We start from the raw sequence: 21,948 nt of genomic DNA, 5'->3' as shown, positions 1-21,948 counted from the left end.
CCATTTGGCTACGAATATTGGCAATTAACACTGGCACTGAAGTCCTAGGATTTGCTTTTACCGTGGGCAGTATCAAGCTAGCTAACATAGCTGAATCCATCTTGGGATGATATTGTGAAACACCTATAAACGGAGTACGTTAAATAATGCAACATTACATAATAAAAGTATTATTCAGAAACTGTCAATACTGTACCTGCAGCACATGTGGACCTTTGTACTTTTTAATCTCCCATAACCCTGTCCTTTTCCTTAACGAGGCGTAGATTTTCCATTAACATGTGCCATCTTGCACTGCACACTCCGCCTCAAACTTGTCAGATTTGGATTTAATGACGTGGTAGTTAACGCCATTTTTGATGCTATTTTGTTTCAAAGCACCAATAAAACTATCATTGTTGGTAAACTGATTACCAACTTCAAATTCACCCGAATCTACCCCCGAACTTGTACGATCACGCAACCGGTGTGGTAGATCTGGAAACTTTAACGTATCATCTGCAGACAGATCGACATTATGCATGTGGGCGGGAGGTGAGTATACTCTGAATCGTGGATTTTCTTCTTCATCTGTACTCCTTTCAGCATCTTCAGGTTCTGTTGGAATAGGCTCCGATTCAAAAAATAAGCCAACTTCTGCACCATTGGGCCCGGGCTCTCGAGGTGGATCCATATCTGAGTCATTTTCTAACCCACAATCATTTGCAGCGTACGAGGTCCCCTCACTGGTTGACATCGTAGGGAGTACATCATCCCTTCTTCTGGGCATTTCATAACATCCCCAATTAGATGTAGATTGCCACCCACTAGAACTTGATGTCATTCCGCAGTACGTATTTCCAGCATCAAACATCGAGCCACCGACGTACATGTCCCATCCACTGACAGAGTGTCTTGCAGGGGATGTGCACTCAACACCGCTACCAAATATAGGCTGTTCCATATTTTGTAACCCGCTAACCGAGTGTCGGCCAAGGGTCATGTATACATCTTGAACACCGGTCGCAAGTACATCATTTGGTGATGTAAATTATACATATAACTCAATATAAGGTGCTCCACTAACAAGATGAGTCTGCACTATTGCCTCCAAGCTACGAGCACCTTTTATGTCGAATGAGTCATATGTCACCGGATCAACAGAAGAACAAAATCGATACGTGATAGACAGAACTTTCATTGGCGTCGTTCTGAAAATTTTACGCCTAATTCTTTTACGAAGTTCTGTCAAATCTATGTTCAGGTTAAAAACCAGTCGCACCATATTCTCCGACAAAAAAACAACATCATTCTCGGTGTGGCAAACCTCACCATCGTAGTAAATAACAGCACTAATACGTTCACTCATATTTGAAGCTCTAAGCTTCTTAGCCTCTCTAAATTGTTTTTGCTGTGACTTATGCATTCTGAGAACATTTTTTTGCCTCATTTATAGCCTCAGCCCAAACATGCTACTGTAGCAAAAGCGCGTCCACGTGGGCGCGATTTCACAAATTCTTCTCATAAAGCATCCTGGTAGAAGCGATTTTATACTATTTGCTCAGAAACGTTAACTCGAAATAATTTCTTCCAGGACCAACTGTAGCAAAAGCGCGTCCACGAGGGCGCGATTTCACAAATTCTTCTCATAAAGCATCCTAGTAGAAGCGATTTTATACTATTTGCTCAGAAACGTCAACTCGAAATTATTTCTTTCAGGACCAACTGTAGCAAAAGCGCGTCCAGGAGGGCGCAATTTCACAAATTCTTCGCATATAGCATCCTGCTTGAAGCGTTTTTTATACTATTTGCTCAGAAACGTCAACTCGAAATTATTTTTCCAAGACCTACTGTAGCAAAAGCGCGTACACATGGGCGCGACTGCAAAAATCCTTCTGATAAATCATCCTGCTTTGATTTTATCTTTAAAACCCAGAAACACGAAACGTAATCTAATTTTGAATAAATTTTAATTAATTTAATTACAAAACCCTAAACCCTAAAATTTAATAAATTTTAATTACAAAACGTAATTTAATTTTAATTAATTAATTAATTTCTCTCCAAAACTCTGAAAATCCAAAAAACCCTAAAAATCCTAACGTGGGAAACACGACGAAATCGCGTCCCCAAGGGCGCGCAACGTGGCAGCAAATCGCCTCCATGTCAACGCGCTTTAATGATGTGGACACAAATCGCGCTTTCAAGGACGCGCTTTGTTGCCACGTCAGCATAGCGCGCTGACGTGGACACGATTTGCTGACATATCCCCTGACTTCGCGCTTAAGTGGACGCGATTTAGGGGGAAAAGGCCCATTCCGGTAAATAATAAAATATCGGGTCTATTTGGCTAAATTTAAAAAAAATTTGGCTTTTTTTAGTATTTTGCCCCCAAGTATTAATATTTTTATACATTAATATTGATTATGTAAAATTACATCAAGTTTTAATATTTAAATAGATTATTTTTAAATATTTGCTTATTCAAATTTATTTTTTATATAATATTATTTAAGATAATATAAAATTATAAAATTATTTTAAATTAATCATAAAATATAAATTAAGTAATTTAAAAAAATATTTCTTTTAAATATATGATATTTAATATTTAGAAATTTTATGTTTAATTCAAAATTTAAAATAAATAATAATATAGATAATATAGAAATAATTTAATTTAATTTAAATGGATAAATTATCTAATTAAATATTTATCCAAATTTTAAAAATTCTAATAATTTAATTAAATATTTAATATAATATAAATAGGATAATTATTTTTTAAATATTTTAAAATAATGATACATTTTAATGAATAGATAATTTTACGTAATTTTAAGATACTTTTTTTTCAAAATGTGATAATTAATTTTAAAAATTTTACGTGATAATTAAAATTTAAAATAGATAATAATATAAATATAAATAAATATTTAAATTAAATAAAATGAATAAATTATCTGATTAATTTAGTCTTTAATTAAATGAAAAAAATATAGATACGTCACTTGACACAACTTTAATATTTGTGTATCTAGTTTATATATATATATGATTACACTAATCTTTCATGCAATCAGATTAGGTATGCTCTCCAATTGGTGCGTGACTGGTGTTACTATTCCAGCCCCTAAGTAATTTTGGTGACTATTTGATTCCATAAAGTAACAATATTTTTTAATAATTATTTAATTTACTAATTTTTTTATAATAAAACCTATAGTAATTTTTTTTTATTCTTTCATGGGATGATTTATATTTTGTAGACCAAACATAATATTAAATAAATGAATTTAGAATTAAAAATATTGAATTTTAATTCATATTATTCATTCAAATATACAAAAATAATTTATTAAGTTGAAGTTTGAAGAATTAAATGTTTTTTTTAAGTAAGACTTAATTTTTTTTAAATAAAATGAAAAACAGAAAAAAAAAGAAAAAAAGAAAGAAACATAGATGTGTCACTTATAGCATATATAGCTTATATAACTCGCTATATTATATTATAATATAGGATAAGATAGGATAGGATAGATAAATTGCTGATATATTATTTTTATTATCAATCTTGAATATAAAACTAGTTGATAGTTTTTTACATAGCTTTTCGATAATTAAATGTTAGTATAAAATATAAATAATTATAATTATAATTATTTTAGGTTATAATGTGCCATAGGTCCTTGTACTCTTCACAAATTTGGAATTTAATCTATGTACTTTTATTTTTAAGAAGTACTCCATCTACTTTTTAGATTTCAAAATTCAAATTCTATAACTAACATTGTTAAAATTTTGTTTTTAATTTGTATGTATGACATTTTGAAATAAAAAAAAATACTCACTTGGTAGCACTGTAACTAAAAAAATGACGTTGTAATGAACTTGAATTTAATAAAATAATTTTAATGGTATTAACAGTTGAACTTGAATTTTGAAATCTGAAAAGTAGAGGGACTAAATTCCTAGAAATAAAAGTACAGGAACTAAATTTCAAATTTACGAAGAGTACATGAACTTATGGCATATCTTAATCATTATTTTATTACTAATCTTTTATTATTAGTGTTAGAGTTATTATAACATCATTGGATTTCAAGTCCATACTAAATTATACTTATTATTTTAGATTAATTATAACTTAATTAGTATTATAGTTATATAATAATTAAAATTATGATTTAGGACTATAAATAGATGTATTGAGATTTAGCTCAGTTGGGATCGTTGCTATTGTATCTAAGAGTAAGACGTAGGTTTGAGCGCGCTTAAGCGCATTTTTCCTCCAATTTAAGGCTTTGAAAAAAGTTATGAGTAGAAATAAATGCTTGATACTTTTATTATTTAATTTTTTGATAGATTATTATTTGATTTTAATTTACTTGCGAATGTTTTTTTACCTGATTGTTTTGAGATATTATATCTATCATCTAATAATTACTTATATTGATTTAGATTAAATCAACATTGTTAACATTGATAAGCTAGAAGTATCTCAAAAATAATTAAAGTAATTTTTTTTATCTTTTGTTAGATATTATTGGTTAGTATTTAATACCAAACAAACTGCTTGTTTTTAAAAAATAAAAAAATAAAACCGTATGTAATTAATTATTTTATTTTATGTGTTTAAACTATTCATTTATTTTAATCTTATAAATTAATTTTATGCTTTATTTATTTTAACTAATCATTTAATATTTCACTTTTTTTTATTTTCATTACTTTTAAAACATTATTTTTTATTTTCAATTATTTCTTCCAAAATTAAGAAATTTGGTATAAATTAAATTAATAATAGTGGAATGTTTTTTGAAATTGTAAAAGTATATTTAATGAATTAAAAAAACAGATAAAATCACATGTAAATGTCTGTTAAGAAACACGTGGAAGTCTAAGATCTAAAAAATAACTCTTATTCATAATTTTCAGTGTCATATTTTGCAATGATATAAACAAGTTGAAAATTAACATGGTGATAAGTAAGGAGCAGAGGTTGGAATGGTTAAGGAAATGAAGAAGAAGCAACTTGATGGCATGAAGCAGAATTTCAAAGGGTACATAGACACCAAATATTCTACCAATCCACTCACCTTTGGCATAAGAATCAATTCCTTGTACCCATAAATGTCAAAACTTATATAATACAATAAAATACACAAAATTAGAAAATCTAACGCTTAGGCTACCTACTTTGCCACAGGTAAGGTATTGTTTTATTTGTTTATAAGCGTAGAATCTTATGGTATTGTTATCGTGCCCGACTTGAATAATGAATGATACACTACTGTTACAGCTCACGGTTCAAATTTTGAGAATAAACTAACAGTCAATGCACAGAATTGCTGTGCTTTACCTTATCAAGGGTGCCAACAACTACATGATGCTCCCTTCTTGCAGTCTCCCCGTTCATAAAATTTACAAATCCGTAGCCCTTTGGGTGGAGCTCTGAAGGTATCGACTCCATTCAGAGGAGGGCCACCGTAGTTTGAGTGCCTATGCATTAAGATCCTATCCCTACTATAACTTGAATCTTTGGCCTGAAAATCAGGGCCTCTTGAACTGACATACCTCTGTTGGCTTCCCCAATAAGTGCCTGAGTTGATGCTTTCATTGTCCTGGAATGTTCCCCGACTGTTTCCCCAACCGATACTCCTCGTTCCTTGACCTAAACCTCCAGAATGAAAAATTGGAGTTCCCTGAATGGCTTCCCAGTTGGTTCCTGTAGTTTCTCAACCTGCTCTCCAAGTGGTGTTTACAGCAGCCATGCACCATGTTGCCAGTGGGGCAGGAACCTGCATGTCTGAACCAGCTTCATATCGGTTAACAGAGGCATCGCTGGGCCATTTATCTTCATCCATTTCAGCACTCGTGGAAGAATGCCAACCAGAACTCTTCTGAGCATCAAGAACTTCAGACCAAGAGACCCCAATTGGCTCATTGGTCAAAGTAGACGCAGATGGCATTCCTAGATCATTTGTTGAGCTCAAAGCATCATTTTTTCCTGGATCAGGTGCAGGGCTAAATCCTCCTACAGGACAAAAACAACCAGGTTCAGCACCGTGAACCAACTCTCTGTCATAGCGTAAACTTGATGTAGGTGACGCCAATCCATTAAGAGACTCCATCGCTTCAACTTCAGCCAAGAGATCAGAAACTGACTCATCACCAAAAGAATACTCGTTAGGTTCAGGAACAATTGAATCCCAACCAGATGCATTTTCTGCAGGATCTGTGGGAGAAGAATGTGCCATTTGGCCAGTTCCAGAAGTTGGAGTAGCAGCATGATCACTTCCCAGGTTAGTTTGCTTCAGTGAAGAGTTGGGCACAAGATCAGAGTCCCATTCCTCTACAGAAGGTTTCGCTGGGGTGGAGGAATACCCACCCAATTCACCAGCTGCTTCAGAAAGCTGTGGTCCATTACCCACTAGACTAGAAGCTGTGCTCCAACTAGGACCTGAATCCTGATGATGAGCACTTGAAGAAAGAGACTGTTTGCTTTTAGTAGCCTGGGGTTCTGAGTCTTTGTGGTTCAACTTTGATGTGGAGGTAGGAAAGTCTGGGAAATCAATATCATGATTGTGCTTTGCTGCTTCAAGAACCCTAGCCAGAGAAATGAGACCACAATTGGAATCCCATCCATTTGAAGCATCATTTAAAGGTGACCTCCAGCTTTGCCCACAAGATTTGCCAGATTTTCCCTCACTATCTTCTTGCTTCACATTTCCAGCAATAATTTGAACTTCAGAGGTCTCGTTCAAATTTTCGTTAATGTTAATGGAACCATGGTCCCATTTTTCAACCCCATGACCTCTGATAACTTGAAGAGACTGCGTTTCACATAGTTTTGCAGATAATGTAGATGAGGGACGTGAACTACTCACTCGAGGCAGGCCAGGGAAGTAATTATCACCCTTCAGAGGCTCCCAATGTGGCACGGGACTTCCTGTTTGTACCGTACTGGAAGTGACCGTATGTACGGGAGTGGTGCAAGAAGAAGATTGAGAGCCCAATTCTTTGCTCTTTGCAGATTCATTGTTACCACAACAATGACCATTTGCATTATTCTGCATTGAGTTCGAGCACCCTTCTACTTGTTTACTTTCCACCTGATCCACATTCAGATCCCAACTCTCCCTAATATCTCCATCCCTTTCGTCCTCAGTTGGTACACAGCTGTTATGAAACAGTTGTTGCACTTGGCTGTACCGCCCATCCAAAGCATCAGTTAAGAGGGTGGAGTCCTCTTGCCTTTCACTTGCTCTCCATATTCTCAAACCAGGTGGGAAATGACCACTCATGCTCCATCTACGTAACATTGCCATAGTAAATGGCCCTTGAATTTTCCCAAGTGGATCTTGATAGTGCCATATTTTATCTGTCTCAATCTTATTTACAGATAACTCCATTTCTGTAGAATGAACTGCTATGCTAGTTTCTCTGCTTCCAATATCACTCAAGACATCACCTCCCTTTAGTGGAGAGGCCAGCTCCTTTTCCTTCCTATCAAGCAACGAAGGATATTCTTTTGTGTGTCCCTTCTCACCAGCCCCAATTGTGCCGTCAGGAGATTCAACTTTGTTCAAAAGCTTCTGTTGTTTCATCGTTTTTCTTCTCTTCGAATAACTAGCTCCTAGGTCTTCAAAAGGCCTTTCCATGGTAGCAATTTCTTTCCAGGGATTTTTAGCTTTAATAATCTCATCTAAACTTAATGATAGCTTCTCTTTCAACAAAGTCCAATACACCTTGAAAAGATACTCCCAACTAGTTTGATCATCAAAATCCACTTGAACCTGCACATCATAAATTAAAAGGCTTTTAAGGTAGACAAAATCTCTTCAGTCTTCAGCAATCTGAACATGCCAATTACAATACTTACAAATTAATTGAAAAAGACGAAGACACATTCAAAAAGAAATTGAATGTATAAGGCATAGTTAATCATACCATTTCCTTAGTTCCTAAGGCAGTGTTTTCAATCAGCATTATAGTTCTCATGCACAATCCACAAAATCCTTTATTTCCTCTTACGTTCACATAATCAGCATCTTTAGTGCAATCCTTGCACAAGGAATATGTACACATATAGCACATATAATATGAAGCCTTCTGACAAGTGCTACATATGTGCCACCCTGAAATACACAAGTAGAACACCAGAAAAATAATGGAATAAATAACTTAATCATTCCTAAGAATTGAAATAAAAATGTTAGCATAATAACCATTCAATATGCACATGGAGACAGTAAGATATCATGACTAAGATGAAAAACGTAAGGTATCTACTCCGGAAGAGGGAATCTAAGTCAATGGCAGACATGAGAAGCCACCATTCAATATGCAAGTGTTAACTGTATCATATCATATCATACCATAACTAAGATAAATATAATAGATCCAATAACTACACGAGAACAAAGAATCTAAACCAACATCAAACAGGTAAGCTACCATATGACATGCACATGTCAACAGTAAAACAAAATAGCAGATAAATATCTGCAAAGGAAGCAAAGTGTAATATTAATCTAGATAATGCTAACACAAGCAATGGCACTTTCCAGTGGTTATATTAATTAAACTTAAATGAAAATGACAATATTTACAAGAAGTAACTAAAATGCAACTTACCACAGTACCATTTCGCCTTTGAATTAAAGAACGCCTCATCCCTTTTGATACAGGTTGGATGGTATGCCTTAGGACAGCCTCTGACCGTAAAATCCAATATAATCAACAATAGTATTCAACACAAATGAAAAAAGAAAAAGGACAAAAAGAATATATGAGCCAGAATAAACAGATGAAGATTAAAACTACACCAAATTTTAGTTTCCAAAAGAAGAAGATCATGAATTTCAATATATGAATTACCAGTATCAACAAATAAACTGAAAATTAAAGGCATCGGCATACAACTTCCATATTTCGCTGAAATTAACTCCAGTTTAAATTCGCCTAAATAAAAACTATGATAAGCAAGACTGAACAAAAGGTTAATAAATTTTCAGCCCAAGCTCTAGATTTTACCTTAATCTCGGCCACCTAACTAAAATTCTCTTCCATTTTCCTACATTTTCTGATCAATCAAACAAAAAAAGAGAGACAAAAACAAGATAAAAGCAGCAAAATCTCCAAACTCACCGGCGATCACAAAGCACGAGACTCCCGCCATCGAAGCATATAAAACAAACATCTTCTTCATCGTTATTGTTCCTTTGAGGCGGAGGCGCCGATGATGAAACGGCCGTCGCCTGATTCCTAGGCGGCCTTCCCCGCCGGCGCTTCCCCACGCTCATCTCAACAACTTTGACTCCATTAACCGCCACGTCAGATTTTCCAACGAGCTTTTGCGAATCGTCCAAATCCGGAACCTCCTGGCATTGATCGCGATTCAAACTATTACCTTTATCCCTAACATCACCACAAGGTTTCAACATAGCCATGGCGGATTCTACTTGTTGACAATTTTCCATATTAAAAATTGGGGAAAAAAGTTTTTCGTTCTTTAATTATTTTCCTAAGACGTACAGAAAATAAATTAATTAAATACAAATTGAAAACCCTAGTGATTGAAATGGGGGTTTGGCAGTGGTGGTGGAGCTATGAGTAGTAGTAGGCACATGGAAATGGAATGGGAAGGGACGTGACTAGGCATTGTTTGGAAGGAACCAAAAAAAAAAAAAAGTTTAATTACCTTTTTATAAAGTTTTGCTTTTCAAAGATATAGAAGGAAGGAAGGAAGGTAGGGGAAGCGCGGACACAAATAAATTATAGTTTAAGGTTAATTTCATCAAACATCCCAAACTATTATCTATATTTTAATTTGGTCCTTAAATTTTAAATTATTTTAATTGAATCCTCAAAGTATTGGTATTGTATTAATCAAGTAATTCTATCAACCTTGTCATTAGTTTGTACATTAAATTCCAACTCAAATATAAAGTAAAGCATATTTAAAACTCATGGGTCAAATTGCTATTGCATGTGTACTTATTGCACGAATGGCTTGGATTTGACATGTAAAGAAAAAAAAGAGAGAGGAGAAATAGCCTTACTGAATTTCAATTACATTGTTTGGTTTTTTAATATGTCATACCCAAGTTGTTTATATGATATGTACATGATTGTTTATGATTATATTGAATTTCAATTACATTGTTTGGTTTTTTAATATGTCATACCCAAGTTGTTTATATGATATGTACATGATTGTTTATGATTTAATTCACGTGTTTTAAAAATGCTTATGCTGTACCTCCAACATGTGTCCCTTAGCAATGCTCGACAAACCTAATTGAGCCCATGAACCATACACCTAATGAACCTTCCACTTTTTACCATTGACAGAATTAAGCCTAGTAAACCTCATACCAAACCATATCTTCGCTACAAATACATGAAATGCACATGGAGATTCAGAATCATTTATTATCTAGTTGTTTTTAAGACGTCACATCATCGTCATTGCAGAAGAACAAAGTATGATTTCACTATCAATAGTCTGTAAGCACATAATCAACCCTATCTTCTAATATAAAAGCCCCCGAGCTAAAATGACCAAGTCCCATTCTAGACCCCATATCTATCTCCCCCAAAACCAAAAATACTACAATCTTCATTAGTGGCTCTCCACTTTATTTGAAGGTGAAATACCATCCAAATCATCACTCTATGCTCTTGTTAATTTCACTGATTAACAACTCCACAATAGATCTAAATTGACATTTAATGCATAAACTAATGATCACATTAATGGAATAACTTAATTGATATGATACTTATTACATAGAGGATTTGATTAGAAGTATTGAAGCTTAAGGACCAATTTAAAAGGTGTTGATGATTTGGGGATGTTGAGGGGAATTAACCCTTAAAGGAGTTGGTTAGAATGGTGTAGACGTCAAACGCGGTTCAATGGTTGTGTTGGGAGTGGTCTACGGAGAAATGGAGATTGAGTGTTTGATTCTCTAATCCAAGGCAGCAACACGTGGTCAGTGGGCGGCAGTAGTTAGTATGAATTGTAGCAAAGGCAAATGCAAAAAGGCGGAGAAATGGGGCCCATACTTTTGGAAAATTCTGTTCAAAATTCAAATGGTGGTGGTGCTGGCTAATGTGAATGAACTTACAGAACGTGAAATACGTGAAATGACAGATCAGCAGAACTCGGTCATATTTTGACTTTTTTATTAGTGTTCTGGTCTTCACTTTTTTCTATGAATCAAATGTTCGGGTCACGGGCTAAGGCCTGGTCTACAGTTTTAATTTGGTTTTCAATCAACTAGGATTCTATAAACAAAAATTTTACTTTCATCATCAAGTCGACGGCTAAATTATTCATATATACCCAAAAATATATATTGATCAAATAAATCGTTTTTTATTTAATAAAATAGATCAATTTAGAGAGAAAATATGTTGGATGTATTTTTTTTTGTACGTGTGGCAATAAAACGCGTCCAGTTTAAATTGCATGTTTTATTTTTTAATATAATTATTTTTTTGGTTATATAGTTAAATGTTAGTCATTTTGTCTTTGAGTCTCAGGTTCAATTTCTCTTTCACTCACATATTTATTTTTTATTTCATGTTTTTTTAAGTTTTTTATTATTTTTAATTAATATTTTTAACATATTAGCTCTTTTTGATTAAATGGTTAAATAATAATGATTTTATCTTTTAAGTCTTAGTTTCAATTCCTCCTCTTCTAAACACATTTGTAATTTTTATTTAATGTGGTTTTAAATTTTTTTTAATTAATAAATATATTATTTTCAATTTTTAATTAATATCTCTTTTATTCATAAAATTAAATAATAAATATGTAATTATATAATAAAAATATATTTTATATATATCATTATGTTAAAAATATTTAAAATTAATAGCTCCTTTATATATAATATAAACATTAACTAAATTATATATATATATTTCTTTATAATATTTATATGTCAAATATTTATTTTTTCCACGTATATCGTGGGTATGGTGATTTCTAATATTATAAGATGAAATAATTATTTCAAATATAATAATTATTTTTATATGTAAAATATTTCAAATATCATTGTTTTTCATCTACATTGTGGGTTTGATATTTCAAATATTTTTATATATGAAATAATTTAATTAATCATTTCAAATATCATTATGTTTATATGTGAAATATTTTAAATACACATACAAAAATATATAATACTAAAATTTACTACACTCATTATATGGATTGAAAAATAAATATTACACATATAAAAATTATATTTGCTAAAAATAATGATATTTGTAGTAATTAATTGATTTTATGAATAAAATATATATTAATTAAAAATATAAATTAAAAAATATAATATTTTTTGAAAATAATATATTTATTAATTTAAAAAGAAGCTTGAAATAACATGAAATAAAATTACAAATGTGTTTAGAAGAGAAGGAATTGAACATGGGACTCTAAGACAAATTTATTATTATTAATACAAACATGAGTAGGGGAGAAATTGAACCCAAGACTTAAAAGAGAAAAACACTAATATTTAACCATCTAACCAAATATATTAATTATATTAGAAAAGTCAAAAGAAATACGATTTAAAGGGAAAGTGCATTCAATTGAACACGTTTTTACACACTCTCTCCAAAATTGGTCTGTTTCATTATATTAAAAAAAGTCAAAAAAATGCTTATAGCTACACATGCTTTCCTGCCACATGTACATAAATCGCATCCAGCACACTCTCTCCAACCTATTTCCTTAAATTAAAAACAAAATTACCTATTTGACCAATAAAGATTTCTTTTTTGGCATATGACTAGTTTAGCCCAAGTCTACTTTATATTATGTTGTTTTTTTATATAAATATTAATTTGGTCGGTTAATTTAAATAAGAGAGTTTATTTTATGTTAATTTTTACAAATACTAAATATTTAAATAGGTCTAATGATTTATTTAGCCTTCTACTTTTATAAAAAAAAATAGTCCTCCATTAAAATTTTCATTTCTTTTAACTCTTCAACTTGTATTGTTTGTCACATCATTCCAAAATAGACGGAGAAATTAATGTCTACTAAATTTGTTGAAATGGCATACACGTGGGATCAACAATTAATTAATTTTTTAAAAATTAAAATATATATTGTATATTTTTTATAATGTTAATAATTTATTTAATAAAATTTATAATTTTTAAAATATTAAAAATTTTAATTAATTGTTGATATGACATCTATATGGCAATATATGTGTGAATGCCATGTCAGTAAAATTAACAAATGTTAATTTTTTTAAAAGTTAAAAAAAGTTAAAATAATATTTTTTAAAATTAAATACAGAAAAACATAAATTAGAAAAATTAATTTAAAAACATAAAATCAAAGACCTTGCAAAACCTTTGACAATAAACAAAATTAATTTAAAATATAGAAAAATGAAGAAATGGTATGGTATGGTATTTTAAATAAGTATCTGAAGCAGAAATAGATTTTGGATCATTTTTGTATGATTTGGTGAAGCTTATTAAATAGATTAGATTGAGAAGGAAGGTTATATATATGGAGCCTGTGATCACTGAAGTTGCACCAATCCGTCACGAAATCAAATGTGGACTTACTTTTGATTCAGAAAATTGACAGCTCACAATGGTGTTTGAAATTTAATGCAAATGTTGGACCGTCATGAAATGGTTGTTGCTTTGCCTTCCCCATAAATGAAACTATATTCAATTATCCACTATTACTACTAAAACTATTTATTATTTAAGCTTGTTATTTGATGCACGTGCAAATAAATAATTTGTTAATTTACTTATTAAGATGTGATTTTTTTTTTACTTATGTTTGAATCTTTTAATAATGTTTACTTTTTTTTTTCATTTACAGTTCAACTTTTAAAAATTTGTTAAATTATTGTTTTAAATTAAAAAGTTAATTGCATCATTAAAATTTTAATGACATTGAGATAATAATTCGCATAATAATACACACACAACCCATAATTTTTTTTAAAAAAAATTAAAGAATTCAAGAACTTTAAAAAATTAATATTTTTAAAAAAAAGTCATTCATGTTAGTAATGAAGTATGCGTAAACTGCACATATGCCGCCATATCAATGTCATTGAAATTTAAATTGTTCAATCAATTTTTCAGTCTAAAACAAAAGCAATTTGATTAAAATTTAAAAATTAAAGACCAAAGTGACAAAATGGATAAAGATTAGAGCCTAAATTTATCTTTATGCCTTTTGAGTTATTTACATTTTCCTTTTAATTTTTATTAATAAATAATTTTTATATAAAATTACTAGATAAAACTAACACCATGTTTGGTTAAGTGTAATGGATTAGCCATTACACCCCGATTCGGTGGCCCCACTCAATACGTCGTTTGGTTCGCTGTATTGCCCTAATACGGGCCTATTACGTTGCGGACGGATTCGACATTTTCTCTGCTTCAGCACTGATTTTTAATCCATTGCAAAAGCAAAGATTAGGTAATCGGTGTCTGTTTTACCCTCCCCTTGGCGAAATCGAGCTCCACCCGACCCTCTCCCTCCCAACATCACCAGAAGGTGCCAGCGAACCAAACCTCCAGCCGCTCCCGATTTCATCTTTGCATCTTTCTCCGACTCGACGGTCACAGATCTCCGGACGCTTTGAATCGGTAAGTGAGTAATCTCTGCCTGTGAGTAACCTCTATTTCTTTCCTCTCTGCATGCAATTTTAATGGGTGTTATTGCAATTTTTTTTTTATAAATACGAGTTTTTGGTGCGATTGTTTCAGTTCTTGGTAAATCGTCATTTCGTTTCTTGCTGGTTATGATTTTTTTTTCATTATTTGTTTGGTTGTTGATCATTACAGGTTCTTTGTTCCAGCACTTCTTCATCGCTCTCTTCCCCGATTTGCTCATTATAGGTTAGTTTCCCCCGATTGCATATTTGTATTGCTGTAGCAGCTTTTGTTAGTGCAATAGGGTTGCAATCTCCTCATTTAAAAATAGTTTTCCATAGGTATTTTCAATCTCCACCTATAATGTTTGCTTATTACAGCTTTTGCTAAAATCAAGTTTAGCATACACTGTTAGGATTCATTACCCTCCTGATTTAAAAATGCCAACTAGTTAGCATCAATCCATTTACACAAAATAGTTTCAACAGGTGATTACTAGATCTATTTGAAGCTTGAGATCATTTGCTTGAGATATATTTGAAGCTGTTCTATTTCATGAAGATTATGATAAAATAAGGCTGTAGTATTTCCAATTTGGCCTTTGAACTTTTTTGTCCACATTAGTCTTGAAACTTAGCAATTTTTCCTAATTTGATCCTTGAACTTGGAATTTGTTAAGGTGAGATGACATGGCACCATGAGATTGTTGTTGGGTCTAATGCCCTTAATGTAGTTATTTTGTCACATATTGTAATACATACACGGATTGAGTGAAATTTATTAAAGTCAATTCAACCAAGCTGTCGATTTTCAAGTTTGGAAGATCAGTCGATTTGTGACAAATTTTTGGATGGGATCTAGACATTTTTGGGTTGCATTGTCTGTATAGCGTTCAAAGAGCTATCTCTTAGCTTTGAATCACTTGATTTCGAGTCCAGTAACTCAAGTTATGACCATTTTATTGAAGACTAGGCAAATAGAATTTTTAGACAAGATTGTTATAGGAAATTAAGAGTTTCAAGGTTTAATTTGAGTTTAAATCATATTGGATTCGAGTTTAATGCCTAATTTTGATTATATATGAGCCAAATATTGTATCTCTTAGATTTTATTATTTATTTATTTTAAATTTTAAGATATTTTTAAGTATTTAAAGTTGTTTAGACATTCTTACACTCATAGAAGAAAAATAATCAAACGATACAAGAATATCATGCTAATGTCAAGTTTATTTGTAAGACTCTAAATGCTTCTGGAAATATTGTGTTTGAGCAAGAGCAAATAAGTGTTATCCTAGTTGGCTTGTTTTATGAATTTGAGTCTGTTTTAGTTGTTGTTTTTACTAGCCGAGAGTCGTTGTCATTAGGATTTATTACCGAGATGTTGATAGAATATGAGTCAAGACAAATGAATTTTGTTTCTGAATTTTTAGCTCATGTGAATTTGGTAAAAGGACAAGAATCAAGTGTTGTTGCTCAACATGATAAATTTCATTCAAGTCAGAGCCAAACTCACTATGACAATTATAAGTCAATAAGAGGTAGAGGAAGTTTTCAAAGTAGAGCTTGGAGGGATTTAATGCTTTTAATCATCCTCAATGTCAACTATATAGGAAAGTTGGACATCTTGTTCAAAAATGCTTTGATGGATTTGATTATTCTTTTTTAGGTTTTCCAGGTGAATTAAATCAAAGTTTTGAGGTTTCTATTATGATGCTTCTCAAGGAAACTTTAATCTTCATAGAGGTAATAGAGGTATGTTTGGTTACTCACGGTGTAGAGGTCATCCCATTATGAGTGCTAACCATGTCTATATGGGAGATACACGAGATTCATCAGAAACTACTTAACCAGGATATCATATTATGAGGGTTTCTAAATATTAGTTCAAGGGTCCTACTAGCTCTTACTTCCTAAATCCTCATTCATGTGATTCTCTAATGGCCCCTCTCAACGAGCTAAATTATTTTCAACAGGCTGCTGTAATGTCTATAGGTCATGTGGTTCAAATAACACCACATTTAATATTTGTCTTCCACCCCTAGCATCATTGATAGTTTAAAAGCCTTCATCGTTAGTACAACCATTGTCTAATATAGTCACAAATTTAACAAACATAACTGATACAACAGGGTATCTTGATTTTGAAAGTTTTCAAGAGAGCATTTAATAGAATTGTTCTGTCTTTTATTAACTAAACAACTGAATTTAAATAGAGAAAAGAGTCATAACCTAATTGAGAAATAATTCCCTTATTTTAATAAACTACTAAAAGATAAGGAAAATAATTCCCTTATTCTAATAAACTACTAAAAGATAAAATAACATATTTCTAGAATATCTCAAATGATTTATTCTAAGATTTATATACCTAAATAAGATTTATCTACCTAAATAACTTTAAAATATATCCCAAAATATATGGGTTTCACCCTCCCTCAAGTTGGTGCATATATATCAATCATGCCTAACTTGCTTACAAGAAAATCAAAGCTTGTCTTAGAGAGCCCTTTGGTGAGTATGTCAGCAATCTGTTGTTTTGAAGAAACAAGTGGCATGCACACTTGGCCTTCTTCAATCTTCTCATTGATAAAGTGTCTATCAATCTCAACATGTTTAGTTCTGTCATTCTGGACTGGGTTGTGAGCAATACTAATGGCAGTTTTGCTATCACAGTACAACTTCATTGGTGAAGTTATTGCTTTCCTCAACTCTTCCATAATTATTTTTAACCACATCATTTCACAAATTCCTTGAGCCATTAATCTAAACTCAGTCTCTGCACTACTGCTTGCTACAACATTTTGTTTTTTGCTTCGCCAAGTCACAAGGTTTCCCCATACAAATATACAGTATCCTGATGTAGATCTTCTATCTATTATTGAGCCTGCCCAGTCTGCATCTATATAAGCTTCAATTTCTCTTTGTTTGGATTTCTTGAAGAATAAGCCATTTCCAGGTGAACTCTTCAAGTATCTTAGAATCCGAAACACTGCTTCTTCATGTTCCTCTATTGGGGAGTGCATAAATTGACTCACTAAGCTCACTGCAAAAGTTATGTCTGGAATTGTATGTGATAAGTAAATTAACTTACCGACTAATCTTTAGTACTACCCTTTATCAACTAATCGACCTTCTTTATTTTCGAATTTGACAATTAGATTAATTGATGTGTCAGCTGGGCAGCAACCACTCTTCCCAGCCTCTTTTAAAAGATCAATCACATATTTTTCCTGAGAGACCACAAGACCCTTTGATCGAACAACTTTCATTCCAAGAAAATATTTCAAGGGACCCAAGTCTTTGACCTCAAACTCTAATGCTAGATGCTCATTGAGACACCTTATTTCATCCACATCATCTCTTGTAAGAATGATATCATCGACATAAACTATAATAATTGTTATTCTACCTCTTTGTGAGTGTCGATAGAATATTGTGTGATCAGCTTGCCCTTGTGAGTAACCTTGTTTTTTAACAACTTGAGTGAACCGTTCAAACTAAGCTCGAGGAGACTACTTTAGACTATACAAAGATTTCTTGAGCTTACATACTCGAGTTCTAAATTTTTTTTCAAAACTTGAAGAAGATCCATGTAAACTTCTTCTTCAAGTTTCCTATTTATGAAAGCATTCTTCACATCTAGCTACTGTAAGGACCAATCAATATTAATAGCAATTGATAAAAGAACTGTAACAGAATTTAATTTGGCTACTGGAGCAAATGTTTCAAGATAATCTATCTCATATGTTTGAGTGTACCCTTTAGCCACCAGCTAAGCTTTGTATCTATCTAAAGATCCATCAGGTTTGAATTTTGTTGTGAACACCCATTTACAACCCACAGTTTTTTTCCTACAGGTAATTCCACTGTTTTCCATGTACCTGTTTTTTCAAGAGCGCGCATTTCCTCTAAAATAACTTCATTCTACTTAGGAACTTGTAGAGCATCTTTCATATTTTTGGGTATTTTCACAGTATCGAGACATGAAAAAAGGTTGAGAATGTCGAAGACAAGGCTTTATAGGACACAAAGTTAGACATGGGATATTTGACAACATTTCTAACACATTTTCTTTTAGCAATTGGAATATCTAAATCAGAAAATTCATTGGTTGGATTATGAGCTTTCTTGATCAGATTCTTAGTGATGAATTTGGTGAATTCCACTTTCTTGATTTTGATTTTTTTCTTGAGTAAACAATTAACTCATTGTTTGTTCTTTATTTTCATGATCAGACTTTACACCTTCAAACACTTTTTCATTAACAAAATTAACATAATTAATTTCTGTGTTAATCATAAATTCAACTTCCCCATTATTAGAATCCCTATGTTGTATATTCCTAGTGTTTTCTTGATCAATTATAAAATTTTCCTTACTATAATTCCCTCATTGAAGATTAGAATCAAAGTAAGATTGCGTTTCAACAAATGTGACATCCATAGTAACAATAATCTTCCTATCAATTGGATCGTAACATTTGTAACCATTTTTATTAGAAGCATAGCCAACAAAGACGTATTTTTTTTGCTTTAGGATCTAGTTTACCTTGGCTGTGAAGATGAAAAAAAACACTACACCCAAAAACTCAGAGGGATAAATCTGTGATCAATTTGGAGTTAGGAAAGTTATCTTTAAAGAGACTGAAATGAGTTCTATAGTTTAGAGTTTTACTAGGCATTCTATTATTAAGATATGTAGTTGTTAACAAGGCTTTGCCCCAAAGATAATGTGGTACCTGACTAGTAAACATCAAGCTCTAGTTACTTCCAAAAGATGTTGGTTTTTTCTTTCTGCAACCTCATTTTGTTGTGGTGTATTTGTACAAGAGCTTTGATGGACTATACCATGTTTGGTTAAGAAAACACCTAATTGGTCACTAAAAATTTCCCCACCATTGTCACTCCGAAGTACTTCTATTCTCACACCAAATTGTGTTTTCACCATAGCATAAAAAGACTGAAACACATTTTTAACTTTAGACTTATCTTTTAATAAAAACACCCAACAAATATGAGTATGATCATCAATAAATGTGACAAACCAACATTTTTCTGAAAAAGTTGAGACTCTCGAAGGTCCCCAAACATCACTATGAATTAATGAAAAAAGTTTAGAAGCTTTATATTTTTGAGGTGAGAAAAATGACCGATAATGTTTAGCCAATTCACAAAATTCACAGTGATATGAAGAAGGACTTTTATTTTTAAACAAATCAGGTAACAGAAAAAGTTGAGACTCTCGAAGGTCCCCAAACATCACTATGAATTAATGAAAAAAAGTTTAGAAGCTTTATATTTTTGAGGTGAGAAGAATAACCGATGATGTTTAGCCAATTCACAAAATTCACAGTGATATGAAGAAGGACTTTTATTTTTAAATAGATCGGGTAACAAATATCTTAAATAGTAAAAATTAGGATGTCCAAGCCTATAATGCCAAATCATAACCTTATCAAAATTAGAAGTAGAATTTAAACATAAAATAGTTGTTGGTTGACTTAGATGGTCGTCGTCAAGAAAGTAAATTCCACCAGATTCTTTAGCATTGCCAATCATCCTCTCGGAGACTATGTCCTGAAATTTACACATAGAGGAGTCAAATATAACATGACAATTCGAGGACTGGGATAATTTATTGACCGATATGAGATTACAAGCTAGATTTGACACATGTAAAACATCATGTAAAACTAAGGAAGGCGAAATTTTAACAGCGTCTTTCCCGGCTATTGCCGAGAACGACCCATCTACTACTTTGATTTTTTGTTTCTTGCACAAGGTGAGTAAGTTGAAAAAAATAACTACTAGTTATGTGATAAGTTGAAAAAAATAACTACTAGTTATGTGATCACTAGCTCTAGAATCAACGATCCACGTATTTGTTTTACAAAGCTTGGCACTGAAAAAATAGAAAAATCAGTACCTGATAGGGCAAAGGAGGAAGAAGGATTATTGGATGAGTTAGGAAGATAAGAATTCATCCGAAATTGTGGTGGTTGAAAAAGCTTGTGTAGATACTCTAGTTGTTCCTTAGTGAATAGAGACCTTTTTAGAGAACTTTGGCCTTCATAATTTTCATTAGTTGTTTCAACGGTAAAACTTTTTTCCTCTGTTTGATTGCTGGATCTCTTATCTCCAATGAAGGCTATTTTAACCATAATGCTACTAGAGATAACCTAGCTCAAATGCCATGAAAGTTTTCAAGAGAGCATTTAATAAAATTATTATGTCTTTTATTAACTAAACAACTGAATTTAAATAGAGAAAACAGTCATAATCTAATTGGGAAAATAATTCCCTTATTCTAATAAACTACTAAAAGATAAGGAAAATAATTCCCTTATTCTAATAAACTACTAAAAGATAAAATAAAATATTCCTAGAATATCTCAAATGATTTCTTCTAAGATTTATCTACCTAAATAAGATTTATCTACCTAAATAACTTTAAAATATATCCCAAAATATACGGGTTTCACATATTTCAACAGATTTTGGGGCAATAAATCACATTACAAATGAATCGAATAGCATGGTGTCTAGTTTAGAATATACAATTATGGGCACTCTTTGAATGGGAAGTGGTTTCAATGCTAATATTGCTCATGCTAGACAAGCTAGCTTATTATCTAAGACACTGAAATTGAAAAATATGTTGCATGTACCTTTTATACGAAAAATACTACTCGTATCTCATTTTGTAAATTTATTCTTTGAGTTTCATCCTTTTCATCGTCTTGTTAAGGATATTTTGACTCAGAAGGTGTTGCTGGAAGGGGACACTTGTGATGGTCTATATCAACTTGATCTAGCTTCAGTTGTTTGTTGTAGAATTTACACTAGTGATTGTGGTAGAGATTAGTATGTAGTTGTTCAAATAATGTCGAAGTCAACCCAGATAATATGGAGTCTAATTCTAGTTCTTTAATAGTTTGGCATAAACATTTGGGGCATTTATACTTACATTTAAAGTTGCTTTACACTATTGTAATATTCCTTTTGAAAATAATAAAATGATGTATTTTTGTTCTGCTTGCTAAAGTGGGAAAGGTCATAAACTTTATTTTCCTCAATAAACTATTGTTTATACCTTGTGAAAAATAGAACGTCGATAATGACAATGTATCTCAAAGAAAAGAGAAAGAAAAATAAAGAACACACAGATTTTTACGTGGAAAACTTTTTGGGAAAAAACCACGAGTAGAGGAGAAGATAATTCACTATGTTGAATTCGAATTAATACAATAGGAGTAGACTATGTCTATTTATAGACTTGTAAAACCATATTA

General features: G+C 31.9%; 1 protein-coding gene across 2 annotated transcripts; it reads right to left on the bottom strand.

Annotated features, from left to right (window-relative positions):
- Nucleotides 1-4,999: 4,999 nt before the first annotated feature.
- On the bottom strand, nucleotides 5,000-9,716 carry LOC107914288 (zinc finger CCCH domain-containing protein 44). Of its 2 annotated transcripts, XM_016843162.2 has the most exons (4): nucleotides 9,133-9,716; nucleotides 8,620-8,699; nucleotides 7,933-8,120; nucleotides 5,000-7,778 (listed from the first exon to the last, which is right to left on the bottom strand). In XM_016843162.2, the coding sequence occupies exons 1-4, from the start codon at nucleotides 9,462-9,464 to the stop codon at nucleotides 5,718-5,720; spliced, it is 2,661 nt and encodes an 886-aa protein (XP_016698651.1). In that variant the 5' UTR covers nucleotides 9,465-9,716; the 3' UTR covers nucleotides 5,000-5,717. The 2 variants fall into 2 exon arrangements, with proteins under 2 accessions (XP_016698651.1, XP_016698650.1); XM_016843161.2 differs by lacking the exon at nucleotides 8,620-8,699 and having other exon boundaries at nucleotides 9,133-9,678.
- Nucleotides 9,717-21,948: the final 12,232 nt, after the last annotated feature.

Source organism: Gossypium hirsutum, chromosome D10, assembly GCF_007990345.1.
Source record: "Gossypium hirsutum isolate 1008001.06 chromosome D10, Gossypium_hirsutum_v2.1, whole genome shotgun sequence".
Taxonomy (NCBI): domain Eukaryota; kingdom Viridiplantae; phylum Streptophyta; class Magnoliopsida; order Malvales; family Malvaceae; genus Gossypium; species Gossypium hirsutum.
This window is presented reverse-complemented; position numbering and strand designations above follow the sequence as displayed.

What these genes read in the sequence shown, in the direction of transcription:
- LOC107914288 (XM_016843162.2), bottom strand. Translation starts at nt 9,464, where the DNA reads ATGGAAAATTGTCAACAAGTAGAATCCGCCATGGCTATGTTGAAACCT. An exon ending in CTCGTGCTTTGTGATCGCCG is followed by an intron (nt 8,700 to 9,132) that starts GTGAGTTTGGAG and finishes TTTTACGGTCAG; the next exon opens with AGGCTGTCCTAAGGCATACC. An exon ending in AAAGGCGAAATGGTACTGTG is followed by an intron (nt 8,121 to 8,619) that starts GTAAGTTGCATT and finishes TGTGTATTTCAG; the next exon opens with GGTGGCACATATGTAGCACT.